Source organism: Elephas maximus, chromosome 15 (assembly GCF_024166365.1).
Source record: "Elephas maximus indicus isolate mEleMax1 chromosome 15, mEleMax1 primary haplotype, whole genome shotgun sequence".
Classification (NCBI taxonomy): Eukaryota; Metazoa; Chordata; class Mammalia; order Proboscidea; family Elephantidae; genus Elephas; species Elephas maximus.
In genome coordinates, this window is record NC_064833.1 from 19,675,026 (window position 1) to 19,702,882 (window position 27,857).

The following is a 27,857-nucleotide window of genomic DNA, read 5'->3' on the forward strand; positions in this document are numbered from 1 at the left end:
GTTGCTTAGCTCAGTAAATGAAAACAGGCTCACACCAAAGCACATCATTGTGAAGCTCCAGATGACTGCAGACAAAGAGAAGATCTCAGAAGCAAAGGAATAAAAATAATGTCTAACTTCTCAACAGCCACACTGAAAACAATAATGGAGAAAGACCTTTAAAATTCTGATAGAAAATTATCTCTAATCTAGAATTTTACACCCAAACTATCATTAAAGTAAGGTGGATAGTATACTAAGGACATCTTTAGACCTGCGAAGTTTAAACAATGTTACCTTGTACCTCCTGCACCTTTTCTCAAGAGCTACTGGAGAATGTATTTCCACAAAATGAAAGTGTAAATCAAGAAAGATTTTTTCTTGAATGAATTACCCAAGAGGGGGAAGGGTGATGATGGTATACAAACCAATGAGACTTGTCTACAGCAGAGCCGTGATAAACAAAAATGTAATTGTAATATATTCTTACCTCTTTATTTTCAAAATTACCAGTCAGGTCTTGTTTTAATATCCTTGTTTGTGTTTTGCTCTCCCTTGATTTTGTTGGCCGCCGTACCCTTCCTGACGTTACTTTCATCTTAAGATCACTGGAGTTCAGTTTGCTCTTGGGTAAATCTTCAATCACTTTCACTAAGGGAGGAGGTGGCTAAAAGGAAAAAACAAAAAAACCTCCAGTGGATGTCATGGGAAAACAGGCCTGTTAGTGTAAGATTTTTTAAAACTTTGCCTTAACTTAGTAACATGTCTTAATACATACTGTTATTCTTCAGGCAAAAAGTGTAAGCAAAATGGCTAAGAATGCTTCCTTGTTGACTAAAAAATTTAGGCAAATTTCTGCCAAATTACTTTTGGAAAACATAATAAAGAAAAAAAAAAGCATGATTAAATAACAGCAATAAACAGAATTTAATTAGTCCTTTAAAGCTGGCCTTAAATCATAGAAAACCAGATCATTTTTCACACTTGTATGATAATCTTAGAAATATGTAGATAATCTGCAGTGGAGAAGGCAGCATCTGCCCCCTAGAAGCTGAGGGAAGCACCCTAATATTCTTCAGGGTCAGGTGAAATTTCTCCCAGAGGGAAGAAACTATCAAATGACTTCTCCACTTCGAAGCATGGAATTCCTGCCTTGCTGTCCTTGGTTAAGGTTTTTCAGTCTGCATAGATTTGGCTCCGTGAACCCACTATTGTATCAATATCTAAGGAGGCAGTTCAGAGAGCAAGATTAGAATCCAAATCCTCATCTTTATGGGGCCTCTCAAACAGAAAATAAAAATTCAACTTGAATTTACTTAAGGTAAAATAATACACTAAAACATTTTCTCCATGAATAATAGTCTTTGAAATCATAAGATCCTTGTTCAAAGGAAAACAATGGATAAGGTAACTCAGGCTTTCTGAGTTCTAAATACCATTAAACTACAATGATTGCTTATTCTGTGATTCAAGTCTTCAATTCTTCATTTATGAGATGGAATTAAGTGGCCAGACTTCTGAATATTATCCATCTTTAATAGCCTTGAACTGTCTTCTCTCCAACCTCAACCCATTCTTGTAAATTTTTATTAACATTTCTACTCTAGCCAGCCCTACCAACCTAATCTCTCCTGACTTCCCATTCTGCAGGAGCAACTCTTGGAAAGACCTCCGGAGGCTCTTACCAATCTCCAGTGGTGTCACTAGAGAGGTGCGGGGGGCTGTGGACTGCATTGGGTGACACTGTCAGAGGGGGGTGACATCAAAATGACCATCTATAAAAATATCCCTGTAGCTAGTTATAACAACAGAAACATTTTTTGTGAGCCCAGCTTACATATATCAATATACCTACATGGCTAAAACTCTAAAAAAAAAAAATTCTATTCTAATGCCACATCTTTCCTGCTTGAGCACCATGCTCTACCACAAAGGGTGGGACAGTCTCCCAAAAGTTAGAACCTGAGATATGACCTGATTTGCCATACCTTCGTAACGTTAAAACGCCAACACACAAGAATTCCTTTACTTTCTATCAGCATAATGCTAGAAATTATCCGGTGGCAAGAAACAGGACTTGGAAGGAATGGGACACAGGTAGGTTCAGTTTTAGGGTATATGAACCTGGTCACCTGGGTGGCCTAGAACAGTAATAAAAATACCAGTAGTGCTGGTAATGTGTCCAAAAAAAGAGACTACTTGTGAGCTTTTCTGGTCAATATGACAATATGATCTCAATTGCTTAATGAATAACAGCAGAGAGGAAGTCAATGACTCACTTTACCTTAGCTTTTCTCAGATCCTTCTCCCCTCTATTAATGAGGTTTAGCTAGTTCTGTAAAATGGACTAGTTTAGTCAGACTGAAAACTCTCTGAGTCAGAGCGAAAACTCTCTCAGTCAGAGCAAATAGCAATATATTATTAAATTTTTTTTAAAAATTTGTAAGAGTATAGTCCCATATGTTTAAAGAAAATTCTGAAGGAGGGATATCATTGCTGATGTCAGATGGATCTTGGCTGAAAGCAGAGAATACCAGAAAGAAGTTTACCTGTGTTTTATTGACTATGCAAAGGCATCTGACTGTGTGGATCATAATAAATTATGGATAACATTGCGAAGAATGAGAGATCCAGAACACTTAATTGTATTAATGCAGAAACTATACATAGACCAAGAGGCAGTCTTTCAAACAGAACAAGGGGATACTAAAAAAAAAAAACCAAACCCACTACCGTTAAGTCGATTCCGACTCATAGAGACCCTACAGGACAGAGAGTAGAACTGCCCCATAGAGTTTCTAAGGAGCGCCTGGTGGATTCGAACTGCCAACCTCTTGGTTAGCAGCCATAGTACTTAACCACTACACCACCAGGGTTTCCAAGGGGATACTGTGTGGTTTAAAATCAGAAAAGGTATGCATGAGGGTTGTATCCTTTCACCATACTTATTCAATCTGTATGCTCAGCAAATAATCCAAGAGTTGGACTATACGAAAAACATGGCATCAGGACTGGAGGAAGACTCATTAACACCCTGTGATATGCAGATGACACTGTATTGCTTGCTGAAAGTGAAGAGGACTTAAAGCACTTGCTGATGAAAATCAAAGACTACAGCCTTCAGTATGGATTATACCTCAAAACAGAGGAAACAAAAATTCTCACAACTGGACCAATAAGCAACATTATGATAAATGGAGAAAAGAGTGAAGTTGTCAAGGATTTCATTTTACTTGTATTCACAATCAATGTCCATGGAAGCTGCAGTCAGGAAATCAAACAAGTATTGCACTGGGCAAATCTACAGCAAAAGACCGCTTTAAAGTGTTAAAAAGCAAAGATGTCATTTTAAGGACTAAGGTGTGCCTGACCCAAGACATAGTATTTTCAATTGCCTCATATGCATGAGAAAACTGAACGATGAATAAAGAAGAGGGAATTAGAATTGATGCCTTCAAATTATGGTGTTGGCAAAGAATATTGAATATACCACAGACTGCCAGAAGAATGAATAAATCTGTCTTAGAAGTACAGCCGGCACATTCCTTAGAAGCAAGGGTGGCAAGACTTACTTTGGACATGTTATCAGAAGGGGCCAATGCCTGAAGAAGGCTATCATGTTTGGTAAAGTAGAGGGTCACAAAAAAGCACAAGACCCTCAATGAGACTGACACCTTTTCTGATTTTACTGCAGCAGTGGGTTGAAACACATCAACGACTATGAGGCTAGCGCAGGACTGGGCAACATTTCCTTCTGTTATGCATAAGGAAGCTATGAGTCGGAACCGACTCAGTGGCACCTAACAACAACATGCACGTATACATATAAATGGATACAAATACATGTTTACACACATAGAAAAAAGACTGGGAAAATATGTATTTCAAAACCATCTGAGAATGGTGAGACTATGAGTGATTTCTGTTTGCATGAAATGTATTACTTGTAAAATAATAAAAATGATTAAAAGGACAAAAAGGAGGTGGCATATAACAACAACAAACTGTATTAAGAATCAGAACACCTGGGCCTGCTAACGCGTAGCTGTGATTAGGCTGAGGTTAGACCAGGTGAGGACCAAGTCCCTCCTCCCAGTGTTACCATGGTACAGTCCCAGACTGGGAAGGCTGCATACCGACGACCAGACTTGGCAACGAGCTGGCGGAGCTTCAGATAACCATAGAAGAGGAGCGGTGAGTGCATTTTTGGTGAAATGAAGCATGTGGCTAACGGATATAGAAATGAGAACGACGGCATCTACAGATGACAGTGAGGGAAGTTACAAGTGTGGGGACATGAGGTGGATGGGTAGAGCAGACAAGATCAGAGGGGACTTTCAGAGCCATGTAGAAGAATCTGGACTTAACGCAAAAGGAAGGAAGCCACTGAAGCAGCATTATTTTAGAAAAAATATCAACTAGAAGATGAATTGATGGGCCGGGGCAGGCAGAAGGCTCAGAGTCTGGAGATTTTGTTTAAATTACTGTTATCCAGAGTAGTTATTGACAGCCAATCCAAGGGTGGCAAACATGGGGGTGGAGAACAGACAGCACACAGATAGATATTTCAAATTTAATAAACTACAGGGCTGATTTAGGGAATAAAGGAAGAGAACCAGTCCTGGAGCGTCGAGGTTTCTAGACTACTACTTGGACGGACAATGTGTGACAGAAATGAAGAAACCATGGTTGAAGCCTCTTTTGGGGAGGAAATCATTAAAGGGATAAGGACACCAAACAGAGGCGTCCTTTAGGATGGCAGCTATGTAATCAAAGGTGAGAAATCAAGCCTGGAGATGTGGATCTTGGAATAAAAGCAAAAAAAAAAAAAAATCCATCCAGAAAAGTTCCAAGCAAGTAACAGAAACAAAGATTTTATTATTGATGATACAATATTTGAGTGTTTTTTAGAATTGATGCTATTTACTTGATAACATACCTTATTTATTTCTTGGGTTAGAGCCTGAACTGAATATATGTTCAGACTTCCATTTTCCATAATTGATGCAACGTATCGTCCATGTGGGCTAATTACTGATGAGCTAATTCCCTCGTCAAGGCTCCCAATTTCAAAGAGAAGTTTACAAGTCTGTATATTGATAAACCTCATAATACCATCTTGACTTAGCACTCCAAGAACCTACGAGTAGAAACAATATATAAAAACAAATGTGAAAGTTAAATGTCTGTAAGTCAAACTATACACAAACACATACATATACACATATACATATACGTTTTGCTTTTTGTTTGTTTTTTTTTTGAGGGAGGAAGTCAGAGGATTCTCATAGAGCTATATTTTAAAACATTATGGCTCTTGTAGATTTGCCTTGCTCGGGCCTAGATAAGCCTGGCTCTAAAACTGAAAGATTGGTGGCTCTAACTCACCCAGCAGCTCTGTGGGAGAAACACTTGGCAATGTGCTTCCCTAAAACTTACAGCCAAGAAAACCCTATGGGGAAGTTCTACTCTGTCACATGGGGTCGCTATGAGTCAGAATCGACTTGACACCACATGTCAGTAAAACCAGGAGCCCAGCCTTGGTGGCGCAGTGGTTAAGAACTACGGCCGCTAACCAAAAGGTTGGCAGTTTGAATCCACCAGCCACTACCTGGAAGCTCTATGGGGTAGTTGTACTCTGTCCTATGAGTCGGAATTAACTTGACAGCAATGGGTTTTATTAAGGAGCCCACCCTGTGGGAGTATGGAAAGGTGACCTAAAAATCTTCCCTGCTTTAGGCAGGCCGCATCTCCACTGACCTTCTACAGAGGGGACGCATGTGATTAGACAGCTCCTAATGGTGGTCATGACAAGGAGGGTGGAGGGTTTGTGTTCCTTTACCATCCACCCAGCTTCATCAGCCTGACACCCACAGAAGTTAGTGACCGCTGGTGAGGTTCCCCACTGGGCATGTTTTCAGGAACTAACATTTGGGGAGTGGAGAGAGAAAGTTTGGAAGCCACAGATAGTGGAGGGGCAAAAGGGGAAGCGGGTATTTTAAGGGAAAACTTTTTAAGTTTTAACTCATATAATTCGAAAAATTAAATCAAAGTTTAAGCAAATAAAACCCTCTGCTGTCTCTACACAACGGTTCTTTTTCTAGCACTGGTGGCTGGTAAGCAGTGCCACTATGTGACTGCTTAAGACACTGATGCCACTTGTTTGGAGGGGAACGTCTGTAAAGCAAGTTTTTCTTTTGGTGAGGCTGTAGGGAACAAACTCTCTCATTTGCAGTTGGTGCGATCCTTCTGACGGGCAATTTGGCAAAATCTCTCAGAATTACTGGCACACACAACTATGCTTATGCCACTCCTTCAGTTCTGGGATACTATCCTCACAGATCGTACCAGAAAAGGACTAAAACCAGGTTAAGTGCTCGATAACAGAGGGCTGGTTTAAAAAAAAACTACAAAACATCAAGCAACTGTAGAAAGCAACAGAGTTCTATACTGATATGGAAGAATCTTCAAGAGAAATTAAGTGAAGAAAGTAAGGTGCAAAGCTGTATAAAACCACATATAATAAGTGGTTATGGGGGAGGTAACTGGGCAAATGGGAGACAGGGATGGCTTTTCACTATGTTTTTATATAGATATATTTTTCGTTTTCAAATATATATATATACATTTTGTTTTTGAATGTTACCTGTTCAAAAAACTTTAAATAGATATGATACAGAACAAAATTATACAAATATACATAACACATATATGATAATTTGTTAAAGTTGAGATCCATGAGAGTCAATTTAAAAAAAGATGAAGACCTTCAATGAGATGGATTGACACAGTGGCTGCATCAATGGGCTAAAACACAGCAACGACTGTGAGGATGGTGCGGGACCAGGCAACGTTTCGTTCTGTTGTACATGGGGTCACATGAGTTGGAGCCGACTTGACGGCACCTAACAACAACAACAATTTAAAATAAGAAAGTTAAGATTTGACTGTACTTGACTCAGAAAGAAAAAAAAAGAATTGAGGAAGGAGGCTGGGGGGGTGTTCGGAAAAGGAAGTACTTTGCAAACTAAACCAAAAAAAAAAAAAACAAAAACACACCACCAAACCTGTCGCCTTCAAGTCAATTCTAACCCATAGAGATCCTATAGGACAGAGTAGAACCACAGGGTTTTCAAGGCTGTAATCTTTATGCAAGCAGACTGCTACATCTTCCTCCCATGGAGCAGCTGGTGGGATCAAACCGCCAACCTTTCAGTTAGCAGCCAAGTGCTTAACCACTGCCCCACCGGGGCTCCTTTTTTATAAGCTAAGATACAAATAAATAATTTTTCATGGGAATGGTAGTAAAAGCACAATATAAAAAAGTGAGAAAACTTTAGTTCCTGTTCCACCTTGATTCCTTACAATTAACAGGGATGTTGACAAATCACTTCATGTTTTTAAGCTTCAGTGTTACAATTTGTAAAATGGGGAGGATAACTGCTCTGCCTATCTCCAAAAAGTTCTTCTCAGGCTCAAAAGAAAAACAACATAAAGTAAGACATAGATTTAAGGTATACTGATTTTATAAAAGGGTAAACTGTCAGTAATAAACACAACAAAATATTTTGACATTTTTTCAATTCCAGACTCTTCATGAAAATAAGCTATTATAAGTAATTTCAAATCCTTGTAAAAGCCAGGGTATAAGTTAAATAAATATGAGCTAGGGAAGTCTAGAAATGGATGTGATCCTTATCAAAAGGTACAAATTCCTACATTTACATCACTAACCTGATGAGAACCAGCATCAAAACTATCAGGAAGAAATTCTAGGTGGCGAATGGCTCGGACTTTAGCAGGCATCTGGATGATTCTAAACAGCTGTTTAGCTTCCAAGCACCACAAATGAAGATGATTTGATTTGCCGCCAGCAGCTAGGATTCGACCATCTCTAGATAACAAAAAGGTGGGAAATAAGACTAGTTGAACTATTTATTAGCAGTGCTGTCCAATAGAACTTTCTGTGCTGATGGAGATGTTTATATCTCTATGCTGTCCAAAAAGGTAGCCATGAGCCACATGTGATTACTGAATACTCGAAATGTGGTTGGTGCTACTAAGATTAATTTTTAATTTTATTTGATTTTTATTAACTTTAATTTAAATAGTCACATGTGGCTCGTGGCTACCATACTGGACAGGTCAGGTTTATAGTGTATACTTTTCACCTACTGCACTAAGGCACCAGGTTAACAAACATTTCTGTTTGATTACTTAATTGGGGGTTTCCTGAGTAACATTTATGTTTCAAAGCATCTCAACCTTCTATATTTCGCACACAGCTGTACTGAATTGGCACTGTATTTGCTACATGAAAAAACCAAAAAAGCCCAAACTTTTTTTCCTGCTCAAAGAAAGCTAAATCATGTTTGCAAGGTGCAAAAAGAATAGCTAAATGAATAAAGTTGTATTGACTTGCAAGGTTGCTGCTCATTTATTCAACAAGGTATTGTAAAGTATCTACTATTAGCCAGGTATCATATCATTCCAGATACCAGGGACACAGTAATGAAAAAGACGGGTTAAGATCTTGCTCCTGTGCAATTTCATTCTAGAGGAAGGCAAACAAAGGTGAACTTGATCTCAGCTGGAAATGAGTTCTATAAACAATTAAAGAAGGTGGTGATGTTAGAAAGCTGGGAAAGGAGGAAGATCTGTGCTCTGAATGACATGAATGCGCCAGTCCTGGGATGGTCCGAAGGATTCCATGCTGGTCAATGCCCTGACTAGACAGTACAAAAGCAGTAAGAGGGCCTCACAGGATGTGGTTGGGAGTCTGGATTTTATTCTAAGTGCAAAGGAAAGCCTTTGAAGGGTTTCAAATAAGGGAGTGACATGCTCTAACTAAATGATATAAGAAGACCGCTCTATCTGCTGTGTAGAGACTGACTTTAGGAAATGAGATTAAGGACAGGAAACCACCCTGAGGGACCAAATTGCTGGGCTGAGGGCTGTGGGGTCCATAGTTTCTGGGAACATCTAACTCAACTGGCATAACATAGTTTATAATGAAAATGTTCTACACTCTACTTTGGTGAGTAGCGTCTGGGGGCTTAAAAGCCAGTGAGCGGCCATCTAAGATACTCCACGTTCTCACCCCTTCAGGAGGAAGGAAAAATGAAGAAAACTAAAGATACAAGAGAAAGATTAGTCCAAAGGACTAATGGACCACATCTACGATGGCCTCCATCGGACTGAGTCCAGTGCAACTAAATGGTGCCTGGCTAGCACCACTGACTGCTCTGACAGGGATCACAATAGAGGGTTCTGGACAGAGCTGGAGAAAACTGTAGAACGAAACTCTAACTCACAAAAAAAGACCAGACTTACTGGCCTGACAGAGACTGGGCAAACCCTGAGAGTATGGTCCCCAAACACTCGTTTAGCTCAGTAATGAAGTCACTCCTGAATTCACCCTTCAGCCAAAGATTAGACAGGCCTGTAAAACAAAATGAAACTAAAGGGGTACAACAGGCCAGGGGCAAGGACTAGAAGGCAGGAGGGGACAGGAAAGCTGATAATGGGGAACCCAAGGACAAGAAGGGAGAATGTTGACATGTCGTGGGGTTGTTAACCAATGTCAGAAAACAAGATGTGTACTGTTTAGTGAGAAACTAGTGTGTTTTGTAAATCTTCATCTAAAGTGCAATTCAAAAAAAAAAGAAACCAAATAGAAGGCTATTACAATAGACCAAAAGAGAGTTTGGACTAGGGTGATAGCAATGACAATGGACAAACACACACACATTGTTCTATTTGTGTGTTCATCCACAATAAAATTGAAAAACAAAAAAAAGGTTCTGCAGACCACATCTAAATTTGAAGGAAGCTTTTTCTCACATGACAATAAGACACCAACCAAAAAAAACCCAAACCCACTGCCATCGAGTCAATCCCGACTCATAGCGACCCTATAGGACAGAGTAGAACTGCCTTATAGAGTTTCCAAGGAGTGCCTGGCAGATTTGAACTGCCAATCTCTTGGTTAGCAGCCGTAGCACCTAACCACTACGCCACCAGGGTTTCCGACAATAAGATAATGAATGAAAATTGGTAAAATTTTAACAGAAGTTAAAGTCCTTAAAAATTCTCAGTGTTTTAAAATGCACGTTACCTGGTCACAGCAAACACTTTGTATAACACACTAGAGCTTTCAGGTGGAGCTGGCAATTGATATTTGCAAAAGAGAGTATCACATTCCCAGGCAAAGATGGAATTATCTTTAAAACAGCTGAGGATGGTATTACTTAATGGTAGAAAGAAAACCTAAAGAAGGAGAAAAAAAAAAGTTACTATTCACATAAGGATTGTATGTTGTTGTGTGCCACTGAGTCAATTCTGACTCACAGAGACCCTAAAGGACAGAGTAGAACTGCCTCACAGGGTTTCCAAGACTGTAATCTTTATGGCAGCAGACAGCCTCATCTTCTCCCACAGAGCAGTTGGTGGGTTTAAACTTAAAATTATACAAGTAGTCAATTTTTCTTTTTTAAAATGATCATTTCTTAAACTAGAGAAAAAATCCATTTGCAATGTATGACAAGATACTGATTATTCATGAACTACTTAAACTGAAAACAAATAGTAAATCTCTTTAAATAAAAAATAGGTGACTATAATAAGGTAATTTATAAAATACTAAGTAACAATTTTAAAAAGATTTAACCTTATAATAAAAGACTCAAATGAAAGTTATAAGATAACATTTTATGTATATCTAATTTGTTCAAAAAAATAATGCACACACATAAAGTGTATACATATAGACTATACATATACAAATGCATAATACAGTATTTATCAATTATATTAATATACTAATATAAGAACTATAGTAAATGCCGAATATGGATAAATGTTAAAAATACTAGATGCTGATGGAAGTATGGGGACATGGTACTACCATACACTGTTGCTAGGAGTAAAAATTGGTTAGAGAATGTACAACATATCTCAAAAGTCCTAAAAATGTGTATCTCTTCTGCCTTAGCCAATCTACTACTAAGAGTTAATTCTTTGGAAGTAATCAACAAAGTGCACCGTTTACAATAGCCCCCAAGAAGATAAAGTACTTGGGAATAAATCTACCCAGAGACATAAAAGACCTATACAAAGAAAACTACAAGACACTACTGCAAGAAACCAAAAGAGACCTAACTAAGTGGAAAAACACACCATGCTCACGGATAGGAAGACTCAACACGGTGGAAATGTCAATTCTACCCAAAGTGATCTACAGATACAATGCAATTCCAATCCAAATTCCAACAGCATTTTTTAAATAGATGGAGAAATAAATCATCAACTTCATATGGAAAGGGAAGAGGCCCCAGATAAATAAAGCATTACCAAAGAAGAAGAACAAAGTGGGAGGCCTCACACTACCTGATTTTAAAATCTATTATACTGCCATGGGAAGACCTTGGTGGCGTGCTGGTTAAGAGTTGGCTTGTTAACCAAAAGCTCAGCAGTTTGAATCTACCAGGTGCTCCTTAGAAATTCTGAGACAGCTCTACTCTGTCCTACAGGGTCGCTGTGAGTCGGAATTGACTCGATGGCAGAAGGTTTGGTTTTTGGTTTTATACTGCCACAGTAGTCAAAACAGCCTGGTACTGGTACAACAACAGATACATACACCAATGGAACAGAACTGAGAACCCAGACATAAATTCATCCACCTATGAATGGCTGATATTTGACAAAGGCCCAAAGTAAAAAGACCAGACTTACTGGTCTGATACAGACTGGAGGGACTTCCAAAACTATGGCCCTGAGACATACCGTTAACCCAAAACTGAAGCCATTCCCGAAACCCACTCTTCAAAGATTATATAGGACTATAAAACAAAAGGAAACTCTGGTGGCATAGTGGTTAAGAGTTTGGCTGCTAACCAAAAGGTTGGCATTTCAAATCCACTAGGGGCTCCCTGGAAACCCTATGGGGCAGTTCTACTCTGTCCTACAGGGTCGCTATGAGTCAGGATTGACTCAATGGCAACAGGTTTTTTTTTTTTTTTCTTTTAATAAAACAAAATAAAATAAAAAATAAAACAAAAAATACACACGAGGAATGTGTTTCTTAGTTCAATCAGATACATGAGGCTAAATGGGCAGCTCCTGTCCAAAAGCAGGATGAGAAGGCAGAAAGGGACAGAACGGGTCAAATGGACAGAGGGAACCTGTGGTGGAAAGGGGAGTGTGCTGTCACATTGTGAGGACTGCAACTAATGTCATAAAACAGTATGTGTATAAATTTTTGTATAAGAAATTAACTTGAGCTGTAAAAAAAAAATCTGTAAACTTTCACCTAAAGCACAAATAAATAAAAAGATACTTAAGATAAAGGTATAAATGTTAAACATTATTTATAACAGTAAAAAGTTGAAAATATATGATCATATTTAATTACAAACTGAATTTATTCAATGGACAACTGAGATTTAAATTGATAGCAAAGCAGAAAATAACATTTTATTCTCCTAGTTTTCATTTTTCTCTTGCATAAGCCCTAAATACTGCTTCCTTTTTTTTTTTTAATAATTTTTATTGTGCTTTAAGTGAAAGTTTACAAATCAAGTCAGTCTTTCACACAAAAACCCATATACACCTTGCTACACACTCCCAATTACTCTCCCCCTCATGAGGCAGCCTGCTCTCTCCCTCCACTCTCTCTTTTCATGTCCATTTCGCCAGCTTCCAACCCCTCTCATCTCCCCTCCATGCAGGAGATGCCAACATAGTCTCAAGTGTCCACCTGATCCAAGAAGCTCACTCCTCACCAGCATCCCTTTCTAACCCATTGTCTAGTCTAATCCATGTCTGAAGAGTTGGCTTCGGGAATGGTTCCTGTCCTGGGCCAAGAGAAGGTCTGGGGGCCATGACCATTGGGGTCCTTCTAGTCTCAGTCAGACCATTAAGTCTAGTCTTATGAGAATTTGGGGTCTGCATCCCACTGCTCTCCTGCTCCCTCAGGGGTTCTCTGTTGTGTTCCCTGTCAGGGCAATCATCAGTTGTAGCCGGGCACCATCTAGTTCTTCTGGTCTCAGGATGATGTAGTCACTGGTTCATGTGGCCCTTTCTGTCCCTTGGGCTCGAAATTGCCTTGTGTCCTTGGTGTTCTTTGTTCTCCTTTGATCCAGGTGGGTTGAGACCAAGTGATGCATCTTAGATGGCTGCTTGCTAAATACTGCTTATTTTTTAAGATACAAAATTGTAATCAAAATTGACTAATATTTTCTCATAAGATCTTCAATTGCCTCAGATATAATTGTATGTGTCATCTGTGTAAGACATACATATATATAATGGACTATGGAATATACCGGCTAATTAAACAATCTATTCAGAATTCGATGATAATTAAGACACAAAAATTGCTGGCAACCACATCAAATGTTCCTTGCTTTTGTCCTTGGCTCACTTTGCCAAAGATAATCTCCAGTAGGGCTTTGGTTAATAGATTTGTTAAGTTAGAAAGATTCATAACACCAAGACCTTATAGAAACAATTTGCAATGAATACATTAAAATTTATAATGAATGCATTACAACATTGTTTCTAAGCTGATGACAAAAAAAAGTGACTTAAGAAAAATTTTTATTATAATTAGCTGTCATTTTTCTAGAAAAGTAATAAAGTTTATTCCTAAGGGGAGAAGCAAACCCTTAAAAGTTAATGAGCATCGACTGCTATTTTAGGGAAAGAACTGTGATAGATTATTGCCTACATGATTATTCATTACTATATCTGTGATTTTAATTGCTAGATCTTAATGATTATAAAATTGTTCGTAATGAATCATATCATTATTATTTAGATAGTGTCATCTCCTGACAAATATAAAGAGCTTAGGAAAAACATCAAAAGCATTAACAAGATGTACTTTTGTGGGGGCTGGCGTCAATGCTGGGGCTCCCGTTTTTCCTTATAGAATATGCGTTAAGCTCCCTAATTCATTTTTCAGTCATACATTAGCTTTTCAAAAATTTAGAGTTAAGCATAGTAATATTAGCTCGTTACCGTCAAATGTACAGCTCAGCAATAATTTCATATAGAGATCATTTGAATTAAGTTCAGTAAAACAATCCTATGAAATACTTTCTAATATTCATCACAAAGCCTTTTCAGATACATACTGAACACCGTCATTAAAACCCTCAGAATTATTTATCCCAAACTTACTAACTGAAGAGCTGAATATCTTATCTCCAAGAATCAACGGAAGAATCAGAATTTACTGACTTGAAGAAGTGACTGGTGCACCTGAGTATAACAGTACTCCAGGATGGTATAATGGAATGGCTTTTGACTAAGATAGGCTTGGATGTAAACTGAAACTCTACAATTTATAAGCTATGTGAAACTGGCAAGTTACTTAATGATTCTGGGCTTCAGTTTACAAATGTGGATAATAGTATCTACCATTTAGAATTATTTAGAATTACTATACCATGTATAATTACTTAATAGTAATTATAGAAAGTGGTAAGCACATAGAAATAGAAGGTATACTTGACAATTGGTACATATTACTATTAGTATTAATTACTGCTATTGCTATGCACAAAAATTAGTGAAAAGAGCTAGGAGTGGAAGGGTCTTTGAAACACTGTGAAATCAAAAGTCCACAGTTCCTTATCTGAAACCCTCAGGGCCAAATGTGCTTCAGAATTCTGAATTATTTCCGGTAATAGAAAGGTAATACAATGCATACGGTGTACTATTATGTAGAACCTCCAATGGACCTGGGCAACCCCCCACACTAAAACATATTAATATTTCAGCCTCATGTCCATAGTTCAGGTACGGCTGCCAAATGAGTTCAGATCAGATCACATTTTTCCACCAAATATTATTAAAACACTTTTGGGTTTTGGAATTACTTCTGGATTTTTTAATTACCAATAAGAGGTTGTGTACCTATATAATGTAGTTCAAAAGAAAGATAATAAATTTATTTACCTTTCAGCTTTTTAAGAACATGTCTAACTGCACTGAGTGAGGTAATCCCGTAATAATGTACATAATAATAACAACAACAATACAAACAGCAGCTGCTGCAGCTACTTTCACTAAGCACTGAACATACAACAGCATTATAAGAAGTGTTTTGCACAGATTATCTCATTCAGTCCTGAAACTAACCCTGATGTACGTACTACTACTATTTTCATGAGTTATCAAAAAAAAAAAAAAGAGTCATAGAAGATCTACTTAAAATACAGAATCAGAAACTGGAATCAAATTATAGGTTTAGCAAACTACACTAAAATTTTATAAGAATCAAAGTTTTACTTTAAGATTAGGTTATTTATTTTCTGTTTCTTACAATAAAAGCCAGGAGTGGCAAACATCTGGCTCACTGCCAGTTTTTGTATAAGAGCTAAGAACAGATTTTACATTTTTTAAATGGTTATATCTTAAATGGTTACAAAAGTACAACCATAGCAGCTTCTATTTTGCCTCTTGGCCTACAATGCCTAAAATATTCACTATCTGGTCTTTAAAAGAATGTTTGCTAGTAACTTAGGCTATGTTGTCGCTGTTGTGTGTTGAGCAGTTGATTTTGAGTCACAGAACTGCCTGAGGATCACAACAGGCCAAGATGTCCCTCCTCACTGACCTTTTGTATACCCACTGATTGGCGAATATTCAGCTTTCTTTTTCTCTGAAAGGTATCCAAGTCCCAGAGCTGTGCGGTATCAGAAGAAGTAGTGATGGCATACCTCCCAGATGCATGCACGGAGATTGAAAATACTGACGACTCATGTCCTCTCATCCAGCTAACTAGCTCCTTGGTAACTGTGGGAAAAAATAAGGTTACTATATATTATCTGTGAACTGAGTCAACTGATGGCTACGTATTACATGAGACACCTCCATCAACATCTACAAAAATGGAAGGCTGTGGCTAGTTGATAACAGTGTATTACAGAACATGTTAGTAAGAAGTATATCATGGAGGTATCAGCAGATGAGGTCGATAAAGAGTTTGATTAAGAAATGCTTCAAATACGATGCTCAGGAGTTTGGGCTCTCTTGCAGGTATTAGTTTTATATAGAAAATACCAGTTCTGGGCTGTATTTTAGAAAGAGCACACTGGAGGATATATGCTGGATGTACTGGAAGTATGGAAGAGACTAGATAAAAAGAATAATTTGTATTTTGCTGTACAGGCAAGAGATAAGGAGCCCTTAAACTAAGAAAGTTGCAATGAAGAAAGGAATAAATTCAAGAAAATTAAGGAGAAAATCAAAGGACTTATGGGTGTGTTGAGACAAAGGAGTTAAAATTCCAATGGTTCTAAACCAAAACCAAACCAAACCCGATGCCATAGATTCTGACTCATAGCAACCCTACAGGACAGAGCAGAACTGCCCCGTAGGGTTTCCAGGGAGCAGCTGGTGGATTCAAACTGCTGACCTTTGGTTAGTAACTAAGCTCTTAATCACTGCACCACCAGGACCGCCGGTGGTTCTAGTTTAGTTAAATAAGTGCATGGTGATATACATGAGGAAGCCCTGATTTAGCAGTGTGAAAAGATAATGCATTTTTAAAAATTGATTCTGAGATATGTGTGTGTGCACAAGCAGCGAAAACAGTCTGGTAGGAAAAAAACAACAAAAATGATTCATGATAAATTTGGCCATCGTTAAGGGTGATAGTTGGACATGATGGACATAATTAATGTCCCTGAAGTGTACATATGAAAACCGTTTAAATGGCAAATGTTTTGTTACACATATATTTACACAATTAAAAAAATTGTTCATGATAATTATCATTGAGAAAACCAAAAAAACCCATTGCCATCAAGTCAATTCTGACTCAGAGCTACCCACAGGACAGGGTAGAACTGTTCCATAGAGTTTTCCAGGAGCGGCTGGTGGACTTGAACTGCCAACCTTTGGGTTGGCAGCCGTGGCTCTTTACCACTGTGCTGCCAGGACTCCTTATCATTGGGTAGTAAAATACAAATGACTTTCATTCTCTCTTTACACTTTTCTGTATATTTCCAAGCTTGCTACAGTTGATATGTATTATTTTTATGATCAGAATTTTTTTCCCCCCCGGAAAGACGGAAGGGAAGAGAACAGTCAGGAGCCAAGATAGAAATCTGGAAAACATTAAGATACAAAGTAGGTCAAATCTGAGGACAGAAGAAGAGATAATCGCTTTAGGGAGAGAATAGTGACTCCTAAACCGCAGTCTAAAGTCCGGTGTTAGTCCAGGATCCATTTTTCATTGGTCTTAGTGAAATGTGAAAAATAAGGACAACAAAATGAGTTTTTCATAAGGCTAAATTTAAAGTACTGTCTTTTAATCTAGCATTATGCTCCTCCAAATTTCATGTTTTAAAAAACCCCTTATTTATGAAATAAAATTATATCATTCCTTCCAATGTCAATGAGAAAAATTAAAAGTTGATAGCTTATGTGGGTTCCTCTACTTTTTTTTTATTTGGATCAAAACCCAAGTCTAGAAACCACTAAAACAATCTGGGGGAGAGACTACTAAGAAACAATTAGAAAGGCAGGAGAACCAAAAAAAAAAGACCAAACCCGTTGCCATTAAGTCGAGCCCGACTCATAGCGACCCTACAGAACAGAGTACAAAACAAAGGGTTTCCAAGGAGCGCCTGGTGGATTCAAACTGCTGACCCTTTGGTTAGCAGACAAACCCTTAACCACTACACCACCAGGGTTTTCCAGGTAGGAGAACAGGAGAGGTAACAGTATGAAAACTAAGGAAAGACTTAGAGTAATCAAAAGTATCTAACGCTACTGAGAAGGAGGGTGACAAGTACAGAGGATTCAATCAGAAGTTATCAATGTCCTTCAAGATTTAGTCCCCATAACATGGGCGGGGGAGCCAGAATCGGAATACATGGACAGAAGCAGTAAGAAAGTGGGGTTTGGTAGTGAAGGAAAGAGAGAGAGTAGTAGCTGAGGAGATAAGGAGTTAGGAAGGCTGAAGCGGCTTCTAAGGAAGAGGCTTTGCTGGGATGGGGAATCAATATGGGGAAAGGAATGTGATACAGAGTGGAGAATGGGTGGAATCCAAGGGAAGCATCAGAACCAAAAAACAAAAAAACCAAACCCAGTGCCGCCGAGTTGATTCCGACTCATAGCGACCCTATAGGAAAGAGTAGAACTGCCCCACAGAGTTTCCAAGGAGCACCTGGTGGATCTGAACTGCCGACCCTTTGGTTCGCAGCCGTGGCACTTAACCACTATGCCACCAGGGTTTCCAGAACCATCAGAGGTGAGTATAAAGACGTAGCATCTTAGAATCAAAATTCAGAGCAGAGACCCTGCTGCCAGACCACCTAAGCCGGAATCCTGGCTTAGGATTTCCCACTTACAAGCTGTGGGACGACCTCAAGTTACCTCTGTGCCTCAGTTTCCTCACCTGCAAGATGGAGATAATAATAGCATCCATCTCCTTGGGTTATTATGATGATTAAAATGAATTAATAGGTATAAAGACAAAGAACAGTACCTGGCAAAGAATAAACACCATATAAGTGCTTTTTTTTTTTTTAAGTGCTAGCTATCACTATTATTATTTATCTCTCTTTCTAAATTTTAAAACACATGGATTAAGAATTAAAAAACAAAGTTGAGATCGCTCTTTTAATAAGTGTAAGAGGTTCAGTCTACAGAACTCTAATATCCTATTTAAAAATACAATGTGGTGTAAAGTACATAGGTTATTTAAAAAAAAGTATCTGTATTTTATTTTTGTACCTCAGTATTTCACTGTTTCAAAAAGACAAATAGAAGGACTTCTTACCTGTATCAAAACATTTAATAGAATAATCAGCTAATGCCACAAGGAATTCAGACCTCCTACGAAGGTTAAAGGCCAGAGCTGTGCAAGCTTGCGCTGTTCGCTGAACAAGGTTAAACCTATCGAAAGATGACTGTATTAGTATCAGAAATTCTTCAAGTCATCATAGAATTTTAGGGACTTGGTGGTGCATTAAGCGTGGGGTGAAGAGGGAAGAAGCTGGAATCCCTCGTGTATAAAATGAAGATAAGAGCTGATATCAGGTTGTTTTGATAATTAAATGAAATAATATACGTAACGTGTTTAGCAGAGTACTTGGCACATAGCTAGAGCTTAATTTATACAAAATTAAGCTTTTGAGTTTGGACAAAGGAGAAGCAAGTTTGGGGATAAAAAATAATAAGTCTGATATTAAACATGTTGAGTTTAAGGCCCTCGAAAAATATTTAGAGCAGCACCGTCCAAAGAAATATAAAGTAAGTCACATATATCATTTAGTTTTCTAGATGCCACATTTAAAAAGTAAAAAGATGTAAAACAAATTTTAACAATATATTTGATTCATTTAAATATATTTTACTTAATGTTTTACAGATTATTTTTAAAATCATATATTTTATTTAAACAAAGTATCTAAAATATTATCATTTCAACATGTAATCAATATAAAAACTATTGATACATTTTACATTCTTTTCTAATACTAAGTCTTCAAAGTCCACGTGTATTTTACACTTAACGGCATATCTTGATTTGGACTAGACACATTCAAGGATTCAACAGCCACCTATGGCTAATGGCTACCATATTGGACAGCCCAATCTAGAAGTATCTTTCTCTTTGGTTTGTTGTTGTTGTGTTCCAACTCATAGTGATCCCATATGACAGAGTAGAACTGCCCCACGGGGATTCCTAGGTAGAAATCTTTATGGGAACAAATGGCCAGCTCTTTTCTCCCAGGGCGGGGCTGGTGGATAGAAGTAAATCTGAATTTTCACACATGGAAGTGTTAACATGGCAGCTAAAGCCTGAGGCATGGTGGTGATGACATAGTCAAAGAGAATACCTGGAATATGGAAGGACGCAGGCCAAGGACCAAGGACTGGGTAGTAAAACATTAAAGGGATAGACACTGGAAGAATCAGCAAAAACACCAGGGGAAAAATGATCAGAAAGGTAGAAAAACCAGGAAATAGCCTTAACACGAAGTCTAAAGAAAGAAATTTCAGGGGAGAGGGGAAGACAAGAACATTTAGTGCTTTAGAAAGATGAGAACCGAAAAGAGACCATGACACTTTGAGGGAACCCAGTGTAGAGAGCTTCAGAATCAGACAGACCTGATGTCAAGTCTGAGGTCTACCATTTACTAGCTGTGTATGTTTATAGACAGAGAAAAGGGGCAGTGAGCAAAATGAAAGAGAGGAAAACTCGTGGCGCAAAGTCCCCAGGAAGGCCACAGAAGAAGACAGGATTAAAGACCCAGTTATAGGGATTAGCACCAGAAAAACTGCGATCATCTACTTTCATGAATAAGGCAGGAAAGAAGTAAGGATAGTTGAATTTTAAATAGCAATAGGTAAGCAAGTGAATTGCTAAGCATCACGGATGTTGAAGTTCACTCTTACGTAAACGGGTCAATCAACAAATACTTTTACTTAGTCCAGTAATAGGACCAAAGAAGAGATAGTTGTACTGATTTAAGATTGGGAAATGGCAAGGTAGGTCAGGCATGAGTAAAAGAGTGGGAGAATTCTGTGCATCACTTTTTTGGCAAAGAGCAGAAACAATGGCTAACACATGTCTGCTTGATAAATCACAGAAAAATGAAGCATGTATGAAGGATCACCTCTTCTTTTCCTGAACTAGCAGAGTAAGTCGCCAAGATCACGTGTTTCCTACAAGCAAGGAAATTCTTCTACATAATCACAGTACAACCACCAAAGTCAGGAAATAACACTGATATATTAAAATACACATATATAGATTGCTATCCGGTCGATCCAGACTCATAGCCGCCCCACAAGACAGAGTAGAATGGTTCCCGGTGGTTTCTGAGTCTGTAATCTTTATGCAAGCAGACTGCCACGTCTTTCTCCTGAGGAGTGGCTGGTGGGTTCGAAATGTGGACCTTTCAGTTAACAGCCGAGCACTTAACCAATGCACCACCAGGGTTCCTACTGATATATTAAACTCAAAAACCTGTTGCTGTCCAGTCAATTCCGACTCATAGCAACCCTACAGGATAGAGTAGAGCTGCTCCAAGGAGCGGCTGGTGGATTCTAACTGCTGACCCTTTAGTTAGCAGCTGAGCTCTTAACCCCTGCACCGCCAGGGCTCCACTGATATATTACTACCATCTAATCCTCAGGCCCCATTCAAATTTTGCCAGTTGTCCCAATAAAGTCTTTACAGCAAAAAGATCAGTCCATATTTATGCCTTTTACTTGTCATGTTTCTTTAATCTCCCTCAGCTGAAATAATACCTCTTCAGTCTTTTCTCAGCTTCCATGCCTGGATGCTTTTGAAGATTATAGGCCAGTTTTGTTACAGAATGCTTTAAATTTAACTTTGTCTGATGTTTCTATCCGATTAGATTCAGTTATATGTCTTTAGCAGAATATTACAGACGTCATGCAATGTTCTTTTCATTGCATCCTCTAAGGATGGCACAAAGTTTTGATTTGGACCATTACTGGCTATGTTCTTCATTTCATTCCACTGGCATCTACCAGGCTCCCATACTGCAAAATCACTCTTTCCCCCTCTGTAATTAATAAGTATTTCATGGGGAGGTACTTTGTGACTATGCAAATAAACAAATTATTTGTTTATTGCAGCATGAACTCAAGGATTTCTATTTTATTCAATGTGTTATTAACCATTACTATTATTATTATTATTTTTGATATTCAAACTGTCTGATTTGGCCACAGGGAGTTCCTTCAAGCTGTGTCTATGTCCTTCTGAAAATTCCCATCATTCTTTGAATAATTCCTTTTTTCTTTCTACAAGATACTCCAGTGTCCTAGTCCTGAAACTGGCCATTTCGCCAAGGATCCCTGGTTAGTTTTAGTGGAGAGTGGTAATTAGAAACCAAGGACTGGACACTAGGTGTACTCATTTTATTGGGTGTTGTTGGTCCTAGGCCCATTCAGTGGACAAAGCCAAGGAGCATGTTCTCGTTAGGTGCCATTGAGCCAGTTTTGACTCATAGCGACCCTATGTACAACAGAACAAAACAATGCCTGGTCCTGTGTCATCCTCACGATTGTTGTGACGCTTGAGCCCCATTGTTGCAGTCACTGTATCAATCCATCTTGTTGACAGTCTTCCTCTTTTTTCAATGACTCTCTACTTTACCAAGCACGATGCCCTTCTCCAGGGACTGGTCCCTCTGGATAATATATCCAAAGTATGTGAGACAACGTCTCACCATCTGTGTTGCCAAGGAACACTCTGGCTGTACTTCTTCCAAGGCAGATTTGTTCATTCTTCTGTCAGTCCATGGTATATTCAGTATTCTTCACCAACACCATAATTTAAAGGGGTCAATTCTTCTTTGGTCTTCCTTATTCATTATCCAGCTTTCGCATGCATATGAGACAATTAAACATACCATGGCTTGGGTCAGGCGCATCCTAGTCCTTAAAGTGATATCTTTGCTTTTTAATACTTTAAAAGAAGTCTTTTCCAGCAGATTTGCTCAATGCAATACATCATCTGATTTCTTGATTGCTGCTTCCATGGGTGCTGACTGTGGACTCAAGTAAAATGAAATCCTTGACACCTTGAATCTTTTCTCCACTGATCATAAGGACCATATGTGCATATATTCACACACACACACACCTTTATTTATTTCTAGGTCTATTTATCTATCTGTATGTTCAAAACCATGAGTGCACACTGATATATTCCAATCTAATACTACAGAGTTCATTTTGTTTTCTACTTTTCCACATTTGTAATTCTCTTTTCCAATAGTGAGTAACCTGGCCTCTATTATCCTCAATGCATTTACATATGTGATCAAAGCCCTCTGTAATAAACGGATTCTCCATCACTGCCCCTCCCTCCCACATACACCTTCTTACTCCCTTGCTGGGCTAATATAATTCTCCCTCCTACCCACCCCCACTGCTTGGATATCTACCTTGACTGGTCCCATCTAATTGCTTTGGACTAAATTGTTTAGTAAGGGAAGAGAAGAGGAAGAAGAGTAAGGATGTATTCTTTTTAATCATTAGACCTAATTCACTGAAACAATAATGCAAAGGACATTGTGTTCTTTCTAATTTGCCTAATGAACTACTAGAAATTAACTGATACATCAGCCGTAATGAATTTTTAAATTTACAGAAAAACAAGCTACAAGAGATACTGCTAAAACCAGCATTCTAATTTGGCAAGAAATCTAACCATGCTATCTATCACTTTCTTCCTTCGGCACTTAGGACAGCATCCTGCAAGGTAGCACAGTACATGGAACATACCAAAATACCAAGCCAAACCCGTTGCGGCTGAGTGAATTCGGACTCATAGCAACCCTACAGGACAGAGCAGATCTGCCCCGTTGGGTTTCCAAGCTGGTGGATTCGAACTGCAGACCTTTTGGTTAGTAGTTAAACTCTTGATACGGTTAGAATAAATATTCCTGAGTAAAAAATGAATACAGGTCCTAAAACAATCAGTAAATTGCTAAATAAGGTAAATATCAGAAGTATCTGCTTACCTGTTTGCATACAAGTCAAAAACATAGATATTTCCTTGATGGTCCCCAGCAATTAAGCAATCACCTGAGCTATCAAAAGCCACATTCAAAAACCGCGAAACTTTTGGAAGATAATCAGAAGTGCTGTGAATGATGTTCACTATAATTCTGTCAAAAACAAAACAACACGCATTAAATTCTATGTGGAGCATTACTGGATATTATGAAAAATTCGGCCTTTATATTAATTTTGAAGATTTTTTGCCTACTCATTCTTTCCTCTCCTACTGCTGCTCTCCCTCCCACCCCTCCCCCCGGATCGATCTTTACAATCATTTCCGAAAACCAGTTCAGAACTATGTGTCAGTTACTTAGCAAGCCAGGAGCTAGGAATAATGTGACATGGTCTTTGCCCTCATAGAGCTTACAGTTTAGTGGGAAGACAGACATTCTGCAAATAAACTCACATAGAAACAAGTTGTGATTGAGGAAAAACGGCGTGATGAGAGAGAGGACATATTAGACCGAGCAGTTCAACTGCTTTATTAAACACAAACATCTGCACAAATTAATGATGTAATTACCGAAAAGTAGTTTTGTAAATCACAAGCTACCATTATTAAGAAAAATTTCAACTTGATAGCCTAACTTCAAGTTGTCTTAGTGAGAGTTTGTGATACAAGAATGGTCTAAAGGGAATTAGGTGTAAATGGGTTTTATTTCCATTTCCAACACAGCTACCGTAACACCCGAAGGTGCGCTCGGTGAGGACAGGGACACCGTGTGCCCAGGACTGCACCCCAGCACCTTCCCGATCCACAGCCCGGGCCCTTCCGCCGCGGCCTTTACCCGTCCCGAGCAGCAGGGTTTGGCTTGCGGTGCCATATCTTGCCGCTCTCCTTGTTGCCCAGGTCTGTGCTCTGCATATCTAAGCCCACGCGCGACAGCGGACTCAGGATCCGCTGCGGCCGCCACGGGAGGCTGGGTAACCGTCCTGACCTTCCCGGGACGCCCCGCGCTCCGGGCCCGGGAAATTTGAGTGCCCGCCCCACGGCTAGTGTCCGCGGATCGTACCAACCGCGCGCAGGCACTGGCCTGTCTATTTACAACCAATCGGAAGCTGAGGTTCCCTAACTCCGCCCAGGCACCCCCTCCCTCTCTAGACTATGGAATCGTCCAACCCCGCCCCTTTTCCGAGTCGTTCCCCGGTACCCAAGGCCTGCTGGGAATCGTAGTTTTCTGCGAGCGGAGCGTGGGGCTAGGAACACGCGTCTGAGTGCTGCACCCTGGGATCCCTGCGGGATCTCAGGCTCCCAACTGAGGCAATGAAAGTGATTTTCTCCTAAGGTCCCTGTGTCCATCTAGTGTAAGAAACAGTTTTAATTCTCTTAAAAAAACCCAACCCAGTGCTGTCGAGTCGATTCCGACTCTAGAATCTAGATTTCTGGGGTCCGTGGATTTGGAGTAACCTACCTAGGCCCCCTTGGTGTCCTTTTGGAACGTCAGTCTTGAGGAACACGGTCTCTTAAGAATCACCTTTAAGTCAAACAACGGTCTAGATAAAACAGTAAAAACTGGGCTCTTTTGAGGAATTCTCTATGTACAGAAACTCCAAAATCAGACTAGAAGCTGTATTTTAGGGTAAATTGTTACATCAACACTCTTCTGGCCCTGTTTCCCTGGCAATTACAATAAGATGTGGTGTAAGAATTTTGGAAGTTCCTTTCATCTTCAGAGCATTTTTGACTCCCTCGTCGAAATGTTACCCCAATTTGCAAATCATGTATTCAATAAACTTCCATCAATTTCTTTTATCGTTAGGTGCCGTTGAGTCAGTTCCGACTCGTAGTGACCCCCATGTACAACAGAATGAAACTACCTGGTCCTGCAACATACTCACAATCATTGTACGCTTGAGCCCATTGTTGCAGCCACTATGTCAATCCATCTCACCGAGGGTCTTCCTTCCTCTTTTTCAATGACCATCTACTTTACCAAGCATGATGTCCTTCTCCAGGGACTGGTCCCTCCTGGTAATATGTCCAAAGTACATGAGACCAAGTCTTGCCATCCTTGCTTCCAAGGAGTACTCTGGCTGTACTTCTTCCAAGCCATACTTGTTGGTTCTTCTGGCAGTCCATGGTATATTTAATAGTCTTCGCCAACACCATAATTCAAAGGCATCAATTTCTTTGGTCTTCCTTATTCATTGTCCAGCTTTTTGCATGCATATGAGGTGATTGAAAATACTGTGGCTCGGGTCACGCACAACTTAGTCTTCAAAGGGACGTTTATATTCAATAAACTTCCATCGATTTCTACTATTAGCTTAATAGAACTTTTGTTTTAACAGGAGAAAAAAAGATCAGCAAGGAGCCAAATGCATGAGAACTGAAGCATTCATTTCATAGAACTTCTTGATTTGTTTTACGATTGTCATGATGATTTTTTAATTCAGGAACCTGTAAGAAGCTTCAGTAATACAGTCATATACTGCATAACGTCTGTTTGGGCAACGTCTAACAACATAGAAGTTTGTGGTCCCACAGGTTCAGAAATCCGGATTGGAGAATGGGACATACAGTAGATGTAGCCAGGAGGGAGCCACCACCTTTGCCCCTTGGGCTTGGGGAACCTATATTAGGGTTGCGCTGTGCCCCTAGACCTCATCCTCAGTGAACTGGACTTGCAGGGCTGTCTGAGCCTCCAAAGGGTTCACTGCCTTCCTCAGTGCCCCAAAGACTTGCCTAAAGGCCGGGTCCCCAGACTCCACTAGCTCAGTGCACCTTGCTGTACCCTTGCTCCCCCAGGACACAGCCACTAACCCAGGACTGGACAGCAGTGAGGAGATCTCCAGGGCCTTCCCTGTCCCTTGGTAAGAAACACTTTTGCTATCTCAAAGTTGCCATAAGAAAATAATATGGTGCTCTCACAACGTCCAAATCACATAATGTCCTATTTCACAGAACATATTGTGAAAGTAAAGCCACACATGAGAGTACGGTGTCCAGTTCACCAGTTCTGATCCAGAAAGGAAATAATGTCATCACCACCAGTTATATTGACGTCAGAGAGTCCTTTTTGTAAAAGCGTATTTAGCACTTCTACAGTGCTTGTTATGTATTACTCTTTTAAGTGCTTTACACATATTACCTCATTTAATTATGGTAGCAAACCTATGACAAAATTGTTTTGATTATCCTGAGATCCAGATTTATGGTTTATGGAATTAGAGTGACCCACCCAGGCCATCCACCCTTAAGTGTCCTTTTGAATTTTGAAGGAACTGGTTCTCTGGAGTCACCTTCAGGTCAAACAATAGCTTATCAAGTAGCTTAGCGAAGAGCATTTTGCCTTAGGCAATCAGTTCTTTTTGGAAAATTATGTGCAGCAGCTGCTTCTAGAAGCAGGAACGCTGGGGTCTGACTACAGGGTGTTTTAGGATGAATGGTATGTCCTTTCATGCTTTGTCTTGAGTAATTAACATAACAATGACCTATATAACTCACTTTCACTATTCCCTCTTTTGAGCACCTTCTTGACATGTTCCCATGATGCTGCCTGACTTGAATCAAATCTACTCACAATAAATATATTCAGTTACACTAATTTTTGGTGTTTCTGTAAATAATTTAGGTTTTCGACACCTACAATGTAGGGACCTCGTGACAGTAGAACTGCTCCATAGGGTTTTCTTGGCTGTAAAGGAACCCTGGTGGTGCAGAGGTTAAGTGCTTGGCTGCTAACTGAAAGGTTGGTGGTTTGAACCCACCAACTGCTCCATGGGAGAAAGATGTGGCAGTCTGCTTCTGCAAAAATTACAGTCTTGGAAACGCTATGGGACAGTTCTACTCTTTCCTACATGGTCACTAAGAATTGGAATCAACTTGATGGCAATGAGTTTTGGACTATGAGTTTGGTTTTGCTTTGGAATCTTTACAAAAGCAGTTCATCAGGCCTTTCTTCCACAGAGCTTCAGGGTGGGTTCCAACCACCAACCTTTAGGTTGGCAGCCTATGCTTGCTCCACCCAGGTTCTTTGTGGGTACTAACATTATTGTCACTTTACAGATGAGAAAATTGAGTTAGTACGAGAGCCAAGATTAGAACCCTAGTCTTTCCATTCCTGGTCTCCATGTTTTTTCAATGACAGAAAAATGACTTTTAAAAAGCCATGGTATTTGAAAATCTCAAGTTCTCTAACAGAAAAGCAAAACTCTCAAAAATTTTGTGAACACTGATGTGGCTCCAGGGGAGAAAGGTGTGTGGTGATCTGCTCCTTATCTCTGGATTTACTTAGGCCAGAGCTCAATGTCAGGCTGACAACTGAAGAGCGGCTGCCAGCCTTCTATTCATGTTATCTCCAAATTTT

General features: G+C 39.3%; 1 protein-coding gene across 4 annotated transcripts in view; it reads right to left on the reverse strand.

Annotated features, from left to right (window-relative positions):
- The window catches only part of TBC1D31 (TBC1 domain family member 31), a 48,394-nt gene extending 23,849 nt beyond the window's left edge, over nucleotides 1-24,545 (reverse strand). For 3 of the 4 annotated variants that reach the window (XR_007513289.1, XM_049854056.1, XM_049854055.1), the window contains exons 1-8: nucleotides 24,336-24,545; nucleotides 23,508-23,654; nucleotides 18,779-18,894; nucleotides 15,605-15,783; nucleotides 10,097-10,248; nucleotides 7,714-7,873; nucleotides 4,919-5,119; nucleotides 470-646 (exon numbers count right to left, since the gene is read on the reverse strand). Coding sequence is in view for 3 of the 4 variants with exons in the window: in XM_049854056.1 (XP_049710013.1) it covers nucleotides 470-646; nucleotides 4,919-5,119; nucleotides 7,714-7,873; nucleotides 10,097-10,248; nucleotides 15,605-15,783; nucleotides 18,779-18,894; nucleotides 23,508-23,654; nucleotides 24,336-24,412 (1,209 nt within the window). In the remaining variant the exon portion in view is untranslated. Of the gene's footprint in view, nucleotides 1-469; nucleotides 647-4,918; nucleotides 5,120-7,713; nucleotides 7,874-10,096; nucleotides 10,249-15,604; nucleotides 15,784-18,778; nucleotides 18,895-23,507; nucleotides 23,655-24,335 lie in introns of those variants that run through there. The other variant, XM_049854057.1, reaches the window with a different exon arrangement.
- Between the last annotated feature and the right edge of the window lie 3,312 nt (nucleotides 24,546-27,857).